General features: G+C 36.7%; 1 protein-coding gene across 2 annotated transcripts in view; it reads right to left on the bottom strand.

Annotated features, from left to right (window-relative positions):
* MRC1 (mannose receptor C-type 1) overlaps positions 1-21,463 on the bottom strand; it is an 83,782-nt gene that overhangs the window by 2,877 nt on the left and 59,442 nt on the right. For both annotated transcript variants that reach the window (XM_037510680.2, XM_054695108.1), the window contains exons 19-30: positions 21,148-21,215; positions 19,660-19,760; positions 18,997-19,139; positions 18,510-18,624; positions 15,129-15,295; positions 13,015-13,117; positions 7,516-7,748; positions 5,458-5,623; positions 4,500-4,649; positions 1,803-1,916; positions 1,189-1,353; positions 63-104 (exon numbers count right to left, since the gene is read on the bottom strand). In XM_037510680.2, coding sequence (XP_037366577.1) covers positions 63-104; positions 1,189-1,353; positions 1,803-1,916; positions 4,500-4,649; positions 5,458-5,623; positions 7,516-7,748; positions 13,015-13,117; positions 15,129-15,295; positions 18,510-18,624; positions 18,997-19,139; positions 19,660-19,760; positions 21,148-21,215 — 1,567 coding nt within the window. The remainder of the gene's footprint in view (positions 1-62; positions 105-1,188; positions 1,354-1,802; positions 1,917-4,499; positions 4,650-5,457; positions 5,624-7,515; positions 7,749-13,014; positions 13,118-15,128; positions 15,296-18,509; positions 18,625-18,996; positions 19,140-19,659; positions 19,761-21,147; positions 21,216-21,463) is intronic.

Genomic DNA, 21,463 nt, shown 5'->3' with positions numbered 1-21,463 from the left:
TTTAAAACAAACTGTATTGATGTGTTTCTAATAAAGAACTTGAAATTTTATAATGATCTTACCTTTTGTTGTAACTAAAGTGTGAGTAGGTTCAGCATCAACAACTGTAAAATAAGAAATTCATTAAATACATATAAAACATAATAATTGCATATAGTTAGTATCTTTCATTTCACATGGAATCTTACACATTTTGTTCATGATAAATATGAGATGACATAACATGATATGGTTGGATAGATACATTTGGTTCATGATGATACACTATATAGATTGATAGGTGATTGATAGGTTGGTAGGTAGGTAGATTGAACTTATTTAGCAGCATCTTCTGGCTATCTGTTGAGTTTGAATCTATTCAAAAATCTGAAAATATGATACTCTGAGTTGCATTTAAGTCCTTGATACTCAGCCTCAAGATCTACCCAATCTACCCACAAATAATGAATTCTAGAAATTGGTTCACTGCATTCTGAAATATTACAAGGCATTTGAAAGAACAGTAAAGTGAGACTCCATCATTGTGCTAAAGGCTGTCATATCTCAGAACCAAGTTTTGAAAGACTAAAATAATAAAATCTACTGGGCATGGAGTAGTAGTTGATCTAACTCATTTATTTAAATCATGATCTACTTAATAATCTGATCTTTTGGGAAGGCAAGAGTGGAATGTCACAAAAATAGTAAAGTCTACATAGCATCACATCATGAGCATTTAACACTATTAAATTCCCCCATTACCCATCTTTATATGGTATGCCACTCAATCTCAGAAGAAAACTTAACTGGTCTTTCATGATTTATTTTGTAATAAATTCTGATTCTTCTCCATAATGCTGGCCCCTTCTAGTTCAACAGGGAAGACTGATCACCCCTTCCCTCTCAAGCCACACTGTTTTGTAAGCTGGCTGTCCCAAATGCTTGCAACTTTGCATATCCACAGGCATGGATATCTAATGATGTTGATGTACCAAAATCATTATGACACCTAAGCAGGCAGAGTGTTTCATGCTTACTCACATCTGCAGACTGCAATTGATCACTAGGGCTGACTGGGTTTTTCCCATGTATAAGGGGGAAGCTTGCAAAGGACTTACAATGAAATTATAATCCCATACCTGACATATTAATATTAGAAAGAAATGATGGCCTATGAACACAAATACCATAGGACCAATTTTTACTTACTTTTGGGTCTTTTACAAATATATCCTTTGTAGGATGAGCAGTGAATGTTTTTCCAAAACCCAGTAGCTGCAACTAAAGCTACACAATCATTTCGTTCACCAGAGGGATCCCCTGTGTTCCAGTTGACAAAAGAAACTGGATTGTTGTTTATCCAGAGCCACATTCCTAATGAACAAATAAAGACAATAGAAAGAGAATTTAAAAATAATCCATCTTACAATAAATTCAATTTATTCATGCTAAATTTCTAAGCATATTATTTTACATTACAGTCGTTGTTCATCACCAGATTTTATAGGCAAGATTACAATGACTAATTACGAGTGAGGAGGAAACTAAGACTATATTTCTTATATAGCTTTAGTTGAAATTTTAGTCCCTATTATTCCAAATGTAATTTACCCTTCTCTAATTTTTTTTCTAGCATATAGCTACAGTCTTTGAATTAGCAACTTTCAAGAGTGAATAATATGTGAGTCATTTAAAATTTCAGTTCCTATCGCATAAGAAAGTATAGGTTTGATTTTTCAAACTTCTCACATATTAATCATTATTTAAGGCAAGACTTTATGGAGTTGAAAACTGGTCTTACATACAACATTTTGAAGTATTACCTTCAACATTTCTGTACAATCCTATCCAAAAATTGGTTTTGCTTTGAAGTGGCTCAATTCGATAGGACAGAAAACTTGATTCAGCAGCATTTTCAATGGAAGCCAAAGAAGAACCTACAAATTATAAAAAATAAATATGACAGAAGTATACTTAAATAATTGAAAATATTTTTTATGAACACAGTATTTATATTAAGAGCAATAAAAAGCATGCCAACATTTCCACTTAAGGGAAGAATTTCAAAGAGTGGATATTCGCCTTCTCGAAATTTCAGCTTTCATTCTGAAAATATGATTTTAAAGCATCATTTGTGTACAGGAACTGAATGAGTCACTGTAGGAAATGCAAAGATGTGTAGATTATATCATATGCCTAAGAAGCTTATGCCAGTGGGTAGAAATGACTAAAGAGTACAAAGGAATATAATTGAAGCAGTAACAGGGACAAACTCCTTAACATAAGTCCTAGCAATGTTGGGTTTTTTTTTTTTTTTTTTTGAGTTAACACCAAAAGCAAAGAGAGCAGAAGCAAAAAATAAAGATATGCGACTACCTCAAAATGAAAGCTTCTGCAAGACAAAGGAAATCAACAAAATGAAAAGGCAACCTATGGAAAGGGAGAAAATATTTGCAAAGCACAAATCCTCTAGTGGGGTTAAAATCTAAAATATACAAACAATTTATAAAACTCAATAACAAAAGAAAAAAATTTAATAGACAAAGGACCTAAATGGCTATTATCAAAGAGTCAAAAAAGAAAATATGCTAGAGAGATGTGGAGAAAGGGGAACGCTATGCACTGTTGGAGGGAATATAAACTAATATAGTCTCTAGGGATAATGGTATGGAGTTTTCATAGGAAATTCAAAGCAGAATTACCAGTTGATCCAGAAATACCATATCTTGGTTATACCCAAAGAAAATGAAATCACTACGTTGAAGAGATATCTCTGTTCCCACATGTGTTGCAGCATTATGCATAAGAGTCAAGGTATGGAAACAATCCAAGTTCCCATTGGCAGATAGATGGATAATGTAACACACACACACACAGACACACACACACAGAGGAATATAACTCAGTCTTTAAAAGTCTGCCATTTGTAACAACATTGATTAACCTGGAAAGCATTATGCTAAGTTAAATAAATCAAACAGAGATAGACAAGTACTGCATGGTATCATTTATAAGTGATTTTTTTTTTAAAGTTGAACTCATAGAAACAGAAAGTAAAAAGTTAGTTGCTAGGGGTCAGGGGTAGAGGAAACAGGGAGAAGTTTGTCAAAGGGTACAAACCTGTTATAAGATAAAGCAGGTCTTAGGATCTAGTATTGTATAATACGGTCACTATAGATGAAACATTTTTGCATTCATTGAAATTTACTAAGAGACTAGGATTTAAATGTCCTTACAAAATAAAACTGAGATGTAGGGAAATAAGTTAGGTGATAATGTGCTAGGTAACTTGATGGGAAAAATCCTTTAACAATGTATATCAAATCATCACATCATACACTTAACTGTGTATCAGTTATACCTCGGTAAAGATGAGAAAACTAAATACAAAATTAAGTCAAAACTTGAGGCTGACTTTTGAAAGAACCTAAGGGTTGAATGAAGAACCCTGGTAAAAATAATTCATAAAATACTCAGTGGGGGGCCTCCCTGGTGGCACAGGTGGTTGAGCGCTGCATTGTGAAGCTGTCCACAGCCTCTGCAGCATGGGTTCCATCCCAGCCGGCCAGCGAGAATCCCACATGGCGCAGCAGACCTCTCCTGTCTCGCCCACTGCTCCCCTCAGCAGTGTATTTCGTCAGTCTGCCTGTTCTGTTCCCCACTCTGGCTCTGGTGAATTCTCTCACCCTCCTGTGTATCTGGCCTGTACCCTGGTTCTTGTATAAAAAATAAACAACTCTTTAAACAAATACTCAATGGGACTTAAACAGATTTCTAGATACAGCCTGAAAAATTAACTTCACTTGACATTTTTATTTGGGGGAGGGGGAATTATCCATCTATGACAGATCTATTTGGATTTTGTTTTGTTTTTCTTCACAAGTAAGATAGCTGGACTGAAATGGCTCATTGTAAAACTTGAGTTTTTTCAGTGATAAGGTGTGTCTACAACATTCTGGATAACTGAAACTAAGAATTCAAACAATGATTAATATTAGGGCAGAAAGTAAGAAAGACTTGTTCAGCAAATGATTCTTTCCTACTGGAATTCTTCATAATTTTGAGGCTGTAATATTAGAAATTACATTTAGGGGCATGTTAACATCATTCTGTTACAATACAAATTAAGAAAAACAAACAGGTATTTTTCTATTCCTCGCCTTTTTTTTAAGATTTATTTATTTATGCATTTAAGAGCTGGGGTCCAGGCCAGAGGTGCAGGAGGTTAGCGGATTCACCAAGAGAGTGGGGAGCAGAACAGACAGATTGAATGAAATACAATGTTGAGGGGAGCAGAGGGCAAGACAGGAGAAGTCTGTTGCACCATGTGGGTAGCTTCCTGTCCGCTGGGGACTGAATTCATGCTGCAGAGGCTGTGACTGCTTCATAGTGCTGTGCTTAACCCCTTGCACTACTAGAGAGGCCCTATTCCTCACATTCTTAAAGTACAGTGTTATCAGTATTGTGGTAATCCAGAAAAGGCAATCATGGGATTTCCTTACAGTAAATGTGGCACTTACCCATTCGAAGACATTCCAGAGATGCCTGGCCCCAGTTTCTTGTATATGAAGACTCAATATAGTAGCAGTGACCATGGAAAGGAATCCAGGCTGTGTGCTCTGACTCTGGGCATCTCCCAGGCAGCTGTGGAGGTTCAGTGGCAGGGATTTCTGTTAACAAAAAACATTTAAAATAAAGTAAAATCTGAAGTTTCTCTAATAACAGAATAATACATTAGAAGCTAAGGCAAATTCATCATCTACCTTTACCCTAAAAAATGTTTCAATGGCAATTACTTGAATGCACCATTTTTATTATTGGCTTTTGAAGAATTTTATAAGAGCATGTACTATGATTTCATGGCAATCACACCCATAAATAAGAATGTAGACACCTACAAATATAGTTCTCTCCAAAAAGTCACCCAAAATTCATTTATGAACTTTCCCTTCAAGACACTTTGCCTTTTCTGGATCCTAATCAATAAAGACCCTACATAACTATGACTGATATCTGTGATGTAACTAAATATTATAGTTACAATTCTACAACTTCACCACTGTCTGATTCTAGAACGCATTCTACAACTGTATTACTATACTATCACTAACTTTACCAAATCTATACCCATTCTGATAAAATTATTTTGATATAGATGTGCTATTCACATCAAAAGTAATCATAATGTCCTGAGTAATCTGACATCAGATTCAGAGAGTTGTCTAAAAAACAAAAATCAGAAATTCATAAAAAACAAATCCTAGCAATGAAGGAAATTTTCTGCCTCCATTATTGTGATCTATCTATACATATATATATTTGTTTATTACCAAGTCATTCTTTTGCTAAGTGAAGGAATATGTTTTATCTTATTCTTAAGTTACCCAAGACATATTATTGTGTAATAATATCAAGTGCTATGAATTTGTTTATTGAGAAAGTTTCAAATTCCTTGATTGTTTTTGTGAAGTCAATTACCATCTGATCTTTTGCAGAGAAAATAAAAACTTTCATTGCAATGTGCTGTCTTCCAGTAGCCATCATTACCCAAATAAACACATGCAGACTTCAGTTTGGGCTCATTAGCAGCCCAATTACTGTACCTCATCCTCCATTTATCAGTCCAAACATATTCATTATTGGTCTGCAAGAACAAAAACAACCATTAAGCCTTGCTTAGAAAATACCAAAATACCAAAAGAAAATACCAAAAGAACCAAATGAGGACCAAGATGTACATTTAAGACTGTGATTTCACAAAGACTCTTCAACACTGGGGGATAAAAAGAACATTAGAGATCATTTCTACCAAATGAATTCAGTAACTGTATCCTTAAAAAAGATAACTTGCTTGAGATTCTCATGAATACAGTCTTGAAAGGTAATTTGAAAACACTGATTTAAAAACCTATGTCTTATTTTCTGAAACTCCTTTATTTGCAGGTTTTCAGTACAAAAAAGTTTTATCTTCAGAAAAAATAAAATACTTATAGTTGAAATGATAAAAAATCACATAATTTTCATTGAACTAGTAGGTTACTGTTTGGTTGTTGAAATAGTACCAGTGACAAATGACTTAGGGACGGTCTCTAAGACATTAGAGTCATAAGGAATCTAAGTCTCTCACTTCCAGTTAGGTGATCTTTCAACTATAATGAACCAGTATGGCATTTAAAACAAAACAAAACAAAACAAAAACCCTGTTGCTGTTTTTTTTTTCCATTTGCACACTCAATTTCTTATTAAATTTGGTTGAACAAACTTATTGTCACATAGATTGATAACTTTCAAAAATATCACTTATCTATCATATTCTTATAATTGTCTAAAAGATTTTATAGGTAATGCCTAAAAACAGATGATATTTAACATCAGAGATAACTGAACTTTTAAACAATTCAAATATTTGTTTTTTAATGCAATAGTTAATTTACTAAGCCAATTACCAAAGAGTCAATGATAAAATCCAAAGCAAGTATTTTTTCAAGTTTTAATTTTATGGTATTCTACCATATTCAATCAAATAATGTTTATGTAATAATTAAGTCCATAGATGTAAGGAAGACAATAGTATTGTTTAATTACAAATACTGGTACAGTGGAAACCTACTGAGTCTTTCAAAAAATATAAATCTATTTTAAACTCATTCTAACAAGATGATGGAAGAGTAAAGACACCAGGCTCACCTCCTCCCCACAAATACAACAAAACAATATGCAGATAAAAACAACAGTCCCTGAAAGGTGACTAGAAGACCATCATATTTGCAAGGAAAAGTGACATGGATGGATGGGCGGATGGATGGATGGGAGGTGGATCACAAGGCATCAGAGAAGATTCATTTTAGGAATATTTTTGGCAGCTCCCTTAATTCTATGCCTCATTCCTCATCCAACCCCATTCTCTGCCAGCTAGTTTTTTCTGCTATGGAATACCAGGAATTGATGAAATATGATATTTGTCACACATGGAAGGAAGTTCCACATCTTTAGGAGAAATAACAACTCTAGTATGACTTGCCACAAAAAAATTAAAAGTATGGGGCCTCCCCTGGTGGCACAGCGGTTGAGCGCTGGGCTGCGAGGCTGCCCGCAGCCTCTACAGCGCCGGTTCGTTCCCCGGCCGCCGGCGAGGGTCCCACAAAAAAATAAATAAATAAATAAAAAGTATGTCCTTTAACAAGCAGCTGTGCTCCTGGATTGCTTTCTTAATTCCCAAGGTATGATAATAATCATAACACTAGAAAGAAATAGGTGAATAAATAAAACAGCTTAGACAGAAATTAATTTTAACACTTAAAAGCAAGTTGAGCCTTAAATAAGTTTTCATTTATTTTCTGACATTCATCACTAGCCTGCTAGGTCCTTGAAGGCACTGGAGTCTTTAAAAATTGGGTCTTGCTCTTGTTAGCATCATTCACACTACCTGGAACAATTTCTTATACTTAATAAGGGTTCAACATAATGAACAGAAAGAGAACCATATTCAATCACAATATCTCAATCCTATTAAGTCTCATGTTTCCAGCATCTTACCAAGTTACTGTTCAGGGCAATCCACACAGGTTCATTAAGTGATTGTGTCTGCATCCATGCAAATGCGTTACTATAGGGATCTAGAATGCTAGCCATAAAGGAACTGTGAAATTTGCAGTAATCCTGTGCTTTAAGCCATGGTAACTTTAACTTTATGAGTGAGTAGCTACTTTCACCATATTTAATAAAGCCATCTGTCGAAGCTGTTGTTGGAGGATTAGTCAATGAAGAATCTGGAATAAAAAGATAATCTTCATTAGCATTATCAATAAACAATACTTGAGTGGCATCAGTAAATGACTACTAATCTCATACATCATAAACATAATCAAAATAGCACAAATCCAAACCATTAGTTGTTTAAAATATTTTCAAAAGCTATTTAAAACCAAAAAGATTGCTTTATTTTTAATCAGTGTGCCTGCTTAAATTAATTTCAAAACTATATTTAGAATATTAAGGCAGATATATGATCAAATTTTGAAATGAAAGAAACAAAAAGATTAGCAAATCTAATGAGATCTAGTATCTGGATGAAAGAAACGCATAAACTAATTCTTTTTGCCAATCCTATAAATTAAAGAATATCTATCATCCTGTCATCAATCATCTTTATTTTTCCATTTTGGTTGAATTTCAATGTCAAGAATAGTTTTCTTCCCCTTTCCTCAATCTGTTCCACTTGATCCATGAATCTGCATCTTCTTGTATTGATTTGTCTCCACCTCTGTGTAATGTACCTTGACAAGATTAGTTTAAGTTCTGGAATGAAGTTGATGAAGGACAAGAATAGAAAAACAACTGAGAAGCAGGTGCGTCACAAGACCAGAAGCCCAACACATACAAGGAGGTAGGGGTAGAATAGAATACCATGGACATTGACACAGCTATGGAAACCGAGCTCTTTAGACGCAGAGGAGAGTTGCAGAAACTAGTACCCTTAGGCGTGGACACGTAGATTACAAAGCATAAAATCCAACCAGGTATCTGAGGGCACATCCAAGGGTAAAGATAGGGAGATTGACAGCTTCATAGCACTGTGCTTTAACCCCTTGCACCACCAGGAGTCTGCAGCTTCTGAAGCATGAGTTCAATCCCTGGTCAGCCAGGGACCTACCCATATGGCACAGCAGACCTCTCCTGTCTCACCCTCTGCTCCCCTCAGCAGTGTATTTCAGTCAATCTGCCGGTTCTATTTCCCACTCTGTCTCTGGTGAATCCTCTCACACACACCCCCACCCCTCGCCCCCCGCCCGCCACACCTCTGGCCTGTACACCAGTTCTTGTATGCATAATCTTTTTTTAAAAACAGAGGGCCTCCCTGGTGGTGCAGGCGGTTGAGCGCAGCGCCGTGAAGCTGTCCGCAGCCTCTGTAGTAACAGGTTGATCCCCACCAGCCGTGGAGATACCCACATGGTGAGACAGACCTCTTCTGTCTCACCCGCTGCTCCCCTCAGCAGTGTATTTCGTCAGTCTGCCTTTTCTGTTCCCGGCTGTGTCTCTGGTGAATTCTCTCACCCTCCAGCACGTCTAACCAGTACCCCAGTTCTTGTATAAATAAATACATCTTTAGAAAAAAAAAAAAGCTATGGAGATTGAGTCCATTGTAGAATCTCTGGTCCCTTTCAAATTCTACATAGTTATCCAAAATTAGCAACCAACTGACGACTCACAAGGAATGAGCCCCTCCAAAATAGAAGAAGACAGTATCAGTTCAGTGTCTGCACAGGCTGTGACTATGCAGGTGCTTCTTTTCACCAACTCTCTCCTGCAGGGCAGCAGCCTCCTGCCTGCCTGTGACCTGTCCCATGTCGGGACTTCTCTTCACTGACCTCTCTCAGCGGAGGCAGCTCTCCTCAAGGCTGCCCGCCTGCAACCATGCAGGCCTCTTAGCAAACCTGTCCCTTCGGGGCAGCTCTCCCTGCCCACTTATGTTATACAAGTGTCCTTTCTTCTTCTGTCCCTTTTCCCTAATAAACCTGTTTTTTAAATATAACTAATGTCTCTGTGTTGTGGAGAAACCTGCCTGGGAAACTCACTGTGTGTCGCTGAAAGGGGAGCTCTGGTGACACCTTTCCCAGAGTGAACCCAAGGACCCTGTACTCCAAACTCACAGACTCAAAAAAAAAAAAAAAAAACCGACAACAAAGTCATACACCTGTCCTTAGTTCTTTTACCCTTGATGTCAGTATTATACTCTTACCAATAATTTCCTCTTCCTTTATCCAGACAGCCCATATCTTGACCAAACTGACTCTGCGGTTATAGTTAATATAAGCCAAGTCATTTTGACTTTCTGATCTTTCTTCCTCAATGTCCTAGCAGTGGTTTCTAATCATTGCTTTAGGCTCCACCCATACTTTAAACTACTTTCATCAAGACCCAAAAAGAGAGCTTTTCTCTATGTGCCTTAGCTGATGCCCTAGATCAAGGGTCAGCAAAAGACAGACAGAGGGTGAAATCTGGCCTGGTACTGTTTTCATAGTCCACAAGCAAAGAACGGTTTTTAAATGGTTCAAAAATTTTAATTTTTTTTAAAAAAGATTTATTAATTCTTGGGGGCCTCCTTGGTGGCTCAAGGGGTTAAGACAGAAACTATGAAGCAATCCACAGCCTCTGAAGCATGAGTTCGATCCCCGGCCAGCCAGGGAGCAACCCACATGGCACAGCAGACCTCTCCTGACTCGTCCGCTGCTCCCCTCAGCAGTGTACATCCGTAAATCTGCCTGTTCTACTCCCCACTCTGTCTCTGGTGAATCCTCTCACCCCCTCCACATCTCTGACCTGTACCCCAGCTCTTGTATGCATAAATCAATAAATCAAATAAATCAATCTTTAAAAAAAAAAGATTTATTCATTCATGCATACAAGAACCAGGGCACAGGCCAGATGTGTGGGAGGGTAAGGGATTCACCAGAGGCAGAGTGGGGAACAGAAAGGCAGACCGACCAAAATACACTGCTGAGGGGAGCAGTGGGTGAAACAGGAGAGGTCTGCCGCGCATGTGGGTATCTCCCTGGCCAGCCAGGATCGAACCCATGCTGCAGAGGCTGCGGACAGCTCCACAATGCTGTGCTCAACCGCCTGTGCCACCGGGGGAGGCACCCAAAAATTAATATTTCTTGACACATAGACAATGTGAATATGAAATTCAAATTTGTGTCTATAAATAAAGCTTTATTGGAACACATTTTCACTCATTTGCTTATGGCAGAGTTGAGAAGTTGTAACTTTGTACGAAATGAAAATCTCTCTCTTTATAGAACAAGCCACCACCCCTGGTCTATGGTTCTCAAAATCTTTCCCTACTAGTTTTGTCTTGGCTGATTCTCTGATGTGCTCCACTTTATACCAACCCAATTCACCATCTACCTTGTTCTGTCACTACACAAATGCCAAACTTACTTTGGATTATGCCTGGTAAGGTAACAACTCCCTTTCAGCAAGCAAGAGTATCTTCCCCTTTCTTCTGCTGTTGCTGCCATCTTGTGTTGGTAAAATATCATTAAATCCAGAAAACCAGGACAGACCCCTTTAAATGTTGCAACCTATACGAACTTAACAATCTTATCATTTCCCAACTTGGAGAGATCTGGGCTTGATTTAATATCAATGGAAAATTTTGGACAACTAAAAGTGTCACATGAAGTTTGATATAAAGCTAGATAAAAAAGTTTCATGGATGGCTACATATAATTAGGAAACAGTTAACCTATCTATTTGCTTGCTTGTTAAAACATTCAGAGAAATAATACTAGGAAAAACTAAAATACTGAGTCATTTTCAGGTGGTTAGTTTGTAGGTTATATGTGTATTATGTATTTTATACATGCATTATGTATTTTATAAACTGTCATTTTCCCTACCTATTCATACATGTATATTCATGTTTTTTATTCCTATATGTTCCTATACATATGAATAAAAACAAAGCAACAATTTAAAAGATACATAATATAGTCTTTGTTGAAATTCTAGAAAATACACAAAAACATAAAGAGAAAACATAACCGATACTCTAACCAACTAAAAATTACCTCTCAACAGTTCATATTTTCCTTATAATTTATACCTACATACCTAAAATATAAATATGTATTACACATAATGTATGTAACACACTTTTGTGGAGAGTGAGAAGGTTTGAAATACGTGCAAAAATTCAATGAAGGAGTTGAAGTCTTTACCCCACTATCCAAAGATAATCACTATTCAGGTTTTAATCCATTTTTCATGGTATTTTTGTTCCTATTTTCTAAAGGGGATTATTGTATTTTTTGCATAACTGATAATCTATAAAATTTATATTCTTCCTTTTTCCGCTAATGTTATCTGCTTAAGATTAATTTATTAAAAATTTTCTAAGTATTTTATTGGTGCAGATAGTCTATCATTTATCTCATAATAAGAAAAAAAGATTTTAAATACACTTGTGAATTATAACAAGGAGCCTCCCCCTTTGCCCAAAGGACAGAGGCCCAGACGGCATGCCTTGGCATTACTGGCACCCCAAGACTCGTTCTGGGGAGTAGAGAAGTTTGGAATTTCTGCAGTACTTTTCAATCATCTGAAATGATTTTCAGTCTTTGTCATAAGAAGACAATAGCTCCCTGATTTTCCAGAAAATAGAAAAACCTGTTAGATCAGAGAGAGTAAGTATCTTCTTCTCAAACTGATCCTCTAAGAGCTTTACTCAGAATAACAGCAACCCACCTCACCCTCCATGCTCATTTCTAATCTAACTTCTTCTTGTATAGCTAGACATTTTTGTTGTAGTTTCGATAGAAACTAAAATGCATGTAATCATTATCTTGATTCTAAATAAATAATCTTGATTCTAAATAAATAATTACATTCTCCTTTATTTTCATTTAACCATAGGTGAACTTCCTAAGATGAAAAGAAAAAAAAATCAGATACCTTGCTTTAATACAGGACATACAACAAACACCAAAGCATAATTGATGCTTTGTGTCAATGGTTCTCAAATTATGCAATTTGAACCTATGTGCTCTCACACTAACATTTTTTATAAAGTCGCAGAGTCTCTGCTCTACTCCAGAAAATCTGTCCACAATCAGCAGGTCAACACCACAAAATATATATGGAAAGTTCTCTCCCACTCTCTTTATCAAACTGTATTTAATCTTCTGTTTTTCAAGTCCTGAAATTGCAACAACAGAGTGTGTGTGTTTTGATTCCATATTTGTAAAAAGTCACAATTAGACAAACAGCCCAATTTTCAAACAAAATTCAAAAAATGTTCAAGTTTAATCTGCACAGAACTCTCTGGTAATGGATGAAGGATGCACACACACTCATGAATAAAATATAGAAACCACTGCTTTTGTCTGTTATGGATGAAAGTGAGGATCAAGCAAGAGAGTGGTCAGTTTTTGTAAGTACTTGTATTTTTCAACAATTTAAAGTTCACAGCAAAATTGTGACACTTTTTAAAAACACAGCTCTTACATACAGGCAACCTTTGGTAGATCTTACCAGGAAGCATCTGGCATACATAGCCTCGCTTGTTGTCACACTTGTCATCCATCCATTTCCCTACTTCCCTTGATTTCCCTCCAATAATAACAACACAGTCAGCCTATATATTTATGAAGGGGGAAAAGAAACATGAATTAATCATTAATTACATCAATTCATTAATAAGCAAAAAAAAAAAAAAAGCAGCCCTTACCCCTAACCTCTAAATTTGAAGACTGTCCTAATTCACTGACAGTATGTTCAACGCAAACTTTTAATGCAATTGCACCCCTTACCATATAGACCTCTCACACTGAACTCTTGTTATTTTAACTGGAAGTCACCCATAGAGTTGGATAAATTTTGAAGATAGATGTGAGAAACTTTACTGTTAGAAAATTTGTCAATTCCCTGATCACAATTATCAAACATACCACAATTAGAGTGTCCTCTCAATGTCCTGCCTACAGCTCATTATCTCACAAGCCTCAAGTGTCAGGAACCCCAATTCTATGTTTCAAAGATTGTCTATTCCACTTCATCTCCCCTCATCGCTATTCTGATCTTCCATTATCCTGGCTCAGAGTCTCTGCTCTACTCTAGAAAATCTGTCCACAATAAACAGGTCAATACCACAAAATACATATGGAAAGTTTTCTCCCACTCTTGTTATCAAATGGTATTTAATCCTCTATTTTTCAAGTCCTGAAATTGCAATAATACAGTATGTGTGTTTTGATTCCATATTTGTAGAATATAAACTATATTATTTTACAAGCACTAAGAACAGTATAACAGTAAATTCAATTAAAAAATTAACTTTTATTCTAGATGGTGAAATTACAATTGATTGTTGGTTTGTTTGTATTGCTTTTCTTTATGTTCTACAAACAAAAACCTTGAATAATAATGAATTTGCATAAAATTCAATACTTATACATGAAACATTTCTAAGTAAACCCTCCCTCATTCCATTCCATTCAGCCATTAAATCTCTTCAGTAAGTTTCCAGTCCTCTCAATAAGTTTCTTTAAATTTCAGAAAATTCAAAGAATTGCTCCACCCATATTCAAAATCTATCCACCCTGCACTGATAGTAAAGATGCCTTTTTAATTGCCTATCTGACAAAGTCCAAACTTGTCTGTAGAGCATCTAGATTTCTCTAATTCTGCTTTCCACCTTTCACGCTTACCCCTACTTCTTTTCTGTACAAAACTCCTTTTACATCCAAAGTCACTACTCTACTTCTGCCCAAACCCACCTTGCATATATTTTCTGGAACACTTTCTCACCTTGTCCAATAAACATGGTTTTCTCCATCCTCTTGCCAAGTTCCCTGATCTTTATGTTTTAAGACTCTTGAGAAAACAAACCACTGCTGATTCTTTTTCATATCCCTTCCCTCCACAAATGGAGGGTTGCATAGGTAAGTGTTAATTCATCAGATCACCTGCTCCCACAGTAAGTTTCTTAACTCCTAACCATTACAGTGCTTTTATAACTGGTCCTGTCATTACCTAGTTCCATTTCTTTTTTTCTGATATAATAGTTCAGGTTAAGTGGAAGCTTCTTTCACAGAAGCACAAATTCTTACATTTCTTCATGTTTTTCACAATGTTCAGAATGTATTTAACATTGATTGGCTGTTTGATGATATAAGAATAAGTAAAAAGAGCATAATAAAAAAGCAATCATCTGCCTTTTAGATTAATATATAAAAACTTTTAGCATAGTACTTGCCACATCACAAGCACTCTGGAATATTAGCTATAATGATGATATATGTGGAAGTAATAGTAGCTTCCAGACAAACCCCAAATCCTATGACAACCTCAATAGCTCAGGAGCAGCTTAGGCAAAGAAAGTTGGTGACTCTGGGTGCAGGACACATCCTGACTACTCCATAGGCCCAGATTGGAACTGACTTTCCCTACCCCTCATTTGCAACCCTAAGTTGAAGATCACTTTGCTGAATTTTTGCCTCTTTTCTCCAGCCTGGCTCAGCCTGAAACTGTAAAAATCTCTAAGATAAACCAGATCAAGGTAGATTTTTCACAGACGAGTAACTACTAACATGATGATTTTAAGCATACTGGTATCATATGGAGAGGCGACTAAAAGTGATATTTACCTCTTCATAAGAAAGACTGCTCCTCCTTCCAGCTGGGAACCCATTTGCCCAGTTGGTGTAGCTAACTCCTCGCCCATCTGTCCACAAGAACGTGCGCTCGGAATTGACATCATTCAGTCCGTTCCAGACGTTAAAAGTAGAGCCCTTCATGTGATAGGTGAGAAATGCTGAAAGAAAGTTTCACAAGATAATTTTAAACTTTGGGAGGAAACACTCAAAATATGACAGACATTCAAAGTATATTCACTTTCAAATATCCTATCAGTTTAAGGTCTTTCTTATTATTTAAAAGCACTTCCCTGAATACAAACATGTTAGCCATGTTATTACTTTAACTTTGACCTTTGGATTGTCAAATGTTTCTCACAATAAAAGGCTAGGTTTTACTCAGTCACTGTAGATATCTGTACAATAGTGCCCTGCCCAAAGGCACCAGGGCACTGGATCAAGGAGGTCAAAGGTTGCTGATGCCCACCTCCTGCCTCACTCTCCATTTGTGTACCCAATCTGGGTCACAACTACCCTGGCACTGTGGGAAGATGTGCACTTTTCTAATTCATGCACAGTTATCAATGGGTTGGTAGGTGTCCTGATTTTATAAATCACATAATCTGATAATAACTGCAGAGGGGGTGGGTGAAATATGTTTGGGGAGAGAGCTCTTAGTCCAGAAGAGTTATGAAAACAAGACTATTTGTCAAAACAAGACGCATTCAGCTATTCAATTATCAATACTTTGAATTACCTAATTGAAAGAGCTACCCAATGGGGACTCCTTCAAGGCGGTGAACTCCTAGGGGGTCAGCAGCTGTCCAGAGTGTGTTTGGACCCAGGGGGTATCCTGAGGCTAAGGTTCACATCATGGAAAGGGGAGATCTAGAGAAATTCAGAGAATATAGACAAATATGGCCTCTTGTCCCTTGTCAGTTGTGTGGCAGAGAAGATGGCAACAAATATCCAGAAGCTATAAAATGTACCACTCCTTTCCTTTAGCTTATTCCCAAGCTTCCCACGTCAGCTTCCTTCTGCAGCCAGCACAACACCTGCCAGGAACATGGGTGCCAAGGTAGATGAGCACCTGCTCTATAAAATAGCCATCTCCAAAGACTTATGCCTAAATGCTACTTCTGGATGTAAACAGAAAACCAATGACAAGGCACTTAGAGTTATTAATAGAAAATAAAATAAAATAGAGAGAAGCCACAGAGATACAATTACCTGCTTATTCATGAGCAATTACACATTTAAAAAAAAAGATTTATTTATTTATGCATACAAGAACTGGGGTACCGGCCAGAGGTGCAGAGGGGTGAGAGGATTCACCAGAGACAGAGTAGGGAACAGAACAGGCAGATCTTCTGAAATACTCAGAAGTCTGCTGAGGGGAGCGGCAGGAGAGACAGGAGAAGTCTGCTGTGCCATGTGGGTCACCTCCCTGGCCTGGGATCGAATTCATGCTTCATAGCTGCAGATAGCTTCATAGTGCTGTGCTTAACCCCTTCTGCCACCAGGGAGGCCCCGCAATTACACATTTAAACCATGGCTACATGCTTGCTCTTCTGCAGAGTAGTAGTCACAGCAAGCTTCCTACTCAGATATTTGCTTACTTCTCAGTTAACAAAGGTAATTTTTTTTTTATTCCTGTATTTTTCAAAGAGAGAAGACCATGGGTAGGTATTTATTTTCATTTTATTTTATTCCCTAAATAAGATAATAAATTTTACCCTATCCCCAATTTGAAATGAAATGTGGAAAAGCTCTACCAGCCAATATTTCAGCACTAACATTTTTTTCTGCCAACAACCACAAGAAGAATTCAACAACGTGTGCCTGTTTTGCCAGGAATAATGTTATTTTATCTGAAAATTGTTTCCTTCTGCACATCTCTATTACCCAGGTTCTAATTCTGTTATGCCAGGAATCAGCACTCTGTGGTTAAGAGAGGAAATCAATGATTGTGTTTCTCTGCTGGGTAGCTCAGCCCAAAATGTGGTAGCCCAGTTAGAGAAATGTGAATATTATATTCTTAATTTTTTTTATTATTGTGCTATGGTTTGATCCTTTCCTGTCAGTGTCTGGCAAGTCGCTGAACTTGTCAAAGGTTCTCACTGAAAAGTTTGGTTGACTTATTGCACAATGTCTCCCAGAGAGCACGTGATAGCATTTTTGGAGTCAAAGAAACACTTAGAGGAATAGCATACAGTATCCTAGAGTCTCTCTTCTTTATTATGTATCTTTGAGACATGCATTTTCTCCAGTAAATGATTTTAGAAGTCAAAGAATCTCGGAACCAAAAAGAAACTTAGAAATTATCCAGACTATATGTTGCCCTAACAATATCTGCATAAATTCATTCATATGTACAACAAACATTCCTGAGCATCTTCCATACCAAATGCCAGTCAACATTTATGATTCTACAGCATCCATCCAAATTCTTTCCAGATTAAGCATTTTCACAGCCTTTTACAAAACTCTGGAAGCAGCCCATCCGATCAGTTTAATTGCTATAATGACCTCCCAATTGTGAAATGAAATCGATTTCTCTATAATTGCTACTTACTGATTCTAAGTCTTCCTTTAGGAGTCACATAGGATAATCCTTCAAAGACCATACCCTCGGTCCCAGGTGTGAAACCTGCGACCTTTCAAACACTCCTCACTTGTTATGGTTTCCAAGCTCTTCGTTAGTTTAGTCGTTTTTATCTGAATGACCAGCAATTGGTCAACATTGTCCTTGAAGACACATCATTCAGTTAACCTAATATCTATTTCAGGTAAAGTGGTCCTGAAAAGACCATGCAGATATGGTCAAGTATCTTCTTTTGACAACATAATGAATTTTACAATCTTACGTTTCCTCCTCACATGCTCTTCAAAGTGCTGGCTTATTCTTATTATTTATCAATTATTTTTTCTCAATTCGTTCAAAGCATATATTTAAAAGCTAGTGTTAGTGCATTATAAGTTTGTGATCACATAACTAGAAGAGCAGTAAGTAGCAAATCAGTTTTCATTGTATTCCTAAAACTATTATCTATCGTTAACTGGGGGTTGGAGGGGACGGGGGTCAAACTGGATTGATAGAAACAAAATGGAATATAAACTGGAAGACCCAGTTAGGTTCCCAACCCTACAGTTTACTTAGCAAACTCCAACTCCAGGTTCCCTGAACACCCTTTCCTCATTCACAGGGGGGTAATGACACCTGCCTCTTGGAGTTGTTATGACAATGGAAAGGGACTTTATATGTCAAGTTCCTAGTATGGTGCCCATAACTGAATAAAATTGTTCATAATATGTACTTAATTTTCCCCTTCATATCATTTAATGGGAAGAATACATATTTCAATGCACCACTGATCATAAATGGCTGCATACCTTGCTCTTTTTTATTGAGTATGGATGCCAGATTTCCTCCAAATCCTATGCAAGCTTTTCGTGCCTCTTGCCAATTATTTCTTTCTTCTTCTACAAATCCAAAGATCTTGAAACACTAGGATGGATGTTCAAAAAAATATGGGAATTAACTAAAGGAAATGTTGTTTGCTCTACAGAAATCACTACACATAATTAAATATAAATTTTCATACAACCAAGTAGAGATCAAAAATTAAGTCAGGTTTTTCACCCACAAACTCTCTGCAAAGTTTTTTCCTCCTTTGGGACAAAGGGTACAACTATTTGGATAAAATCTTCACATATACTCTTAGTTACCACATTGAATTTGAGATAGGCATCTCCATCTATTCTTGCCAAACATTTTCTAAAGTTATGAGGTACATAGAATTTCACTTTACACTGAAAGATTTGCATTGTCACTCTCTATACTGATCAATGGAAAGACTACAGTTAGTTTTCTTAGTACCTTGTTATTAAAAAGACTCCAGCCTTCCTTACAACCTCCTGAGCTCGGAGTGGTTGTAGGAATAACCGTGGCATTGATGCTGCTATTATGCCGCTGGCAAATGAAGGCATTAGGGTAACCACAATTAATGTCATTCCAAAACCCTAGCAAAGAACATAATAATTAAATTAGACTTAAATATTTATGCTTAAAAACCACTATTTTTAAAAGTGCATTAATATTTTGTAAGCATTCTCAAAAATGGCTGATGACAATCAAACTTTATTTTATACAACAGACTCAAAAAAAATCTACCCTTTTGCTCTTATTACTTTATTTAATCTTCTCAGCAACAGATAGTTTCTATAATCATTATTCCCATTTACAGATAAAGAGTTGGAGAGAGAGATAAAGGAGATATACAAACATTCTGTATAATTTTTTCAAATCAGAACATTAAAAAATGTTTTTTTTATCAAATAAGAAGTGAGAAGACTGTCATTTTTTATGGTAAATGTTAAATATCCATTCTCTCTACAAATTGAATGGTTATGCTGCTAAAATTAAAATGTTCCTCTATTTTTCTAATTTTCTTGCCTGATGATAGGCACAGCTTGCCTAAGGATGTAATAAATGACATATCACACTACGAGGTAAATGCAAGAAGATTTTTATATTGTCTACCTGAATGTGAATACATGGTTACACAGTTTTCATCATCGTTTGCAAAATTGGGTTCACCTGGAGCCCATGACACATAATCCACTTTGTCTCCATCCATCCACCTGGAAAAGAAAACCCAGGGATTTAGCAACAATTTAATCATCATATAACTGGCCCAGGCAAGATGTTGACTGAAACATGAAAGGAGCACAGGATTCTACGCAAGTTCTAGAAGAGATTCTAGAAACACTAGCAGGAAAACCCAAAGGTCAGTTGGTGTTTTTGATGGCATGGGCTCCCCTGAAGTAACCCAATACCTTCACTATTCTCTCTTTTTCTCCCTCCATGGGAAAAAAAACAGACTCCATTTCATCTGGACATGGGCCAGAAGCAAATGTCCTCTCCCTTTGGTATTTTTTAGGCATGGTTCTTACAAAACAAAACCACCCAGAGAGGGTGAGAATATTGTTTCTCATTAGTCCCTTTATTTGATTTTCAAGTTTACTCATTTCTTCTAAGGATGTGGGTAACACTTATTTTCATAAATCATAAAAATTCAGAGTGATGGCTACAAAATGACCAAGAGATCATCAGATGGGACTGTCATATTTTATTTATTTTTACTTATATATATTTCATATCATTGTTCATTCTTAAACAATGTTTGCTTCCCCCTAACCCTCAGATGTAGTGAGGAATGGGAGGGAGGGAGGGAGGGAGAGAGGAGCATGGGGGATTGCGGTGATGATGCACGGGTGCACTGGTGATGGACCTTCACATTTTAGCGATGAGCAAGCGAGTGCTTAGTCACAGAGCATCAAACATCCCTGACCTTTAGAAACAATGAATATGAGTTTGGTTCTAAATTGCTTAAAAATGACCCAAAAAAATCACTTGGAACATATGTAGCTATATAAGCTGTGTGTGAGTCAGGACATATCTGTTCAAACTTAGGAGAACATGTGTATTAATGAAGAAGGAAGAAGCTCCCAATCTGTTATAATCTCCTCCCTTCCGCAATGCTCCCTGGCCCCTGTATCTAATAGAAAACAGTGCAGCTATTGCTTCGAAGGGAAAGCATTTTAAGCAGCTGAAGGAATACTTCAAAGCAGCACTGTCAAAGCCAATGGGGGGCGGTGACATAAAATGTCCTTTTGGCTCTGTGCACCAAGGACAGTCCAAACGGGAATCATAATTTTTTAAAGAAATCCCGTATTCATATCTCTGTAACATATTTTCTTAGATGATTTATTAGCAGGTAATGATATCTGATAGTAAAGACAGTTGTTTTGTGAGATTAAATTAGATTTTGAGCCATTTGAGAATTGTAGGACTGAACTTATTTATGAGGATTACTTTAAATTCTTGGGTATTTTCTTTTTTGAAGCATTTTAGAATGAGAGCCCTGTGGGGTTTTTTGTTTTACAATAAGCAAAACAAAGTTTCAAAATAACTCTTAGGTGTGTGTCAGATCAAGCCTAAGGAAAGTTTTTCTTTTGATTTACTTACATAAACTTTTTATCCAAGCTGATCAATAAACCAATAAAATATGCCGGCTGTCCACCATTCCTGTTTCCCTAGAACATGGGAGTTTACATATATTCAATGTACACTGATGTAACAAAGTAGTTCTTAAACTCTATATATTGTAAGGCAAAGCATTATGTTGAACACCTTAAAACCTATGCAGAGCTGCATGTCAATTATTTCTCAATAAAACTGGAAAAAAATAGTAAGGAGGCAGTCTATTAGGAACTTTCTCTAAGGAGAGAGTAGTTTAGAAATGTTGCTATATATTCCAAGTTATGTTTCTCATAGGGAAAAA

Source organism: Talpa occidentalis, unplaced genomic scaffold (assembly GCF_014898055.3).
Source record: "Talpa occidentalis isolate TD23 unplaced genomic scaffold, MPIMG_talOcc4v2.1 talOcc4.14, whole genome shotgun sequence".
NCBI lineage: Eukaryota > Metazoa > Chordata > Mammalia > Eulipotyphla > Talpidae > Talpa > Talpa occidentalis.
The sequence above is the reverse complement of the archived record's forward strand: the minus strand, read 5'-3'. Positions and strand labels throughout refer to the sequence as shown.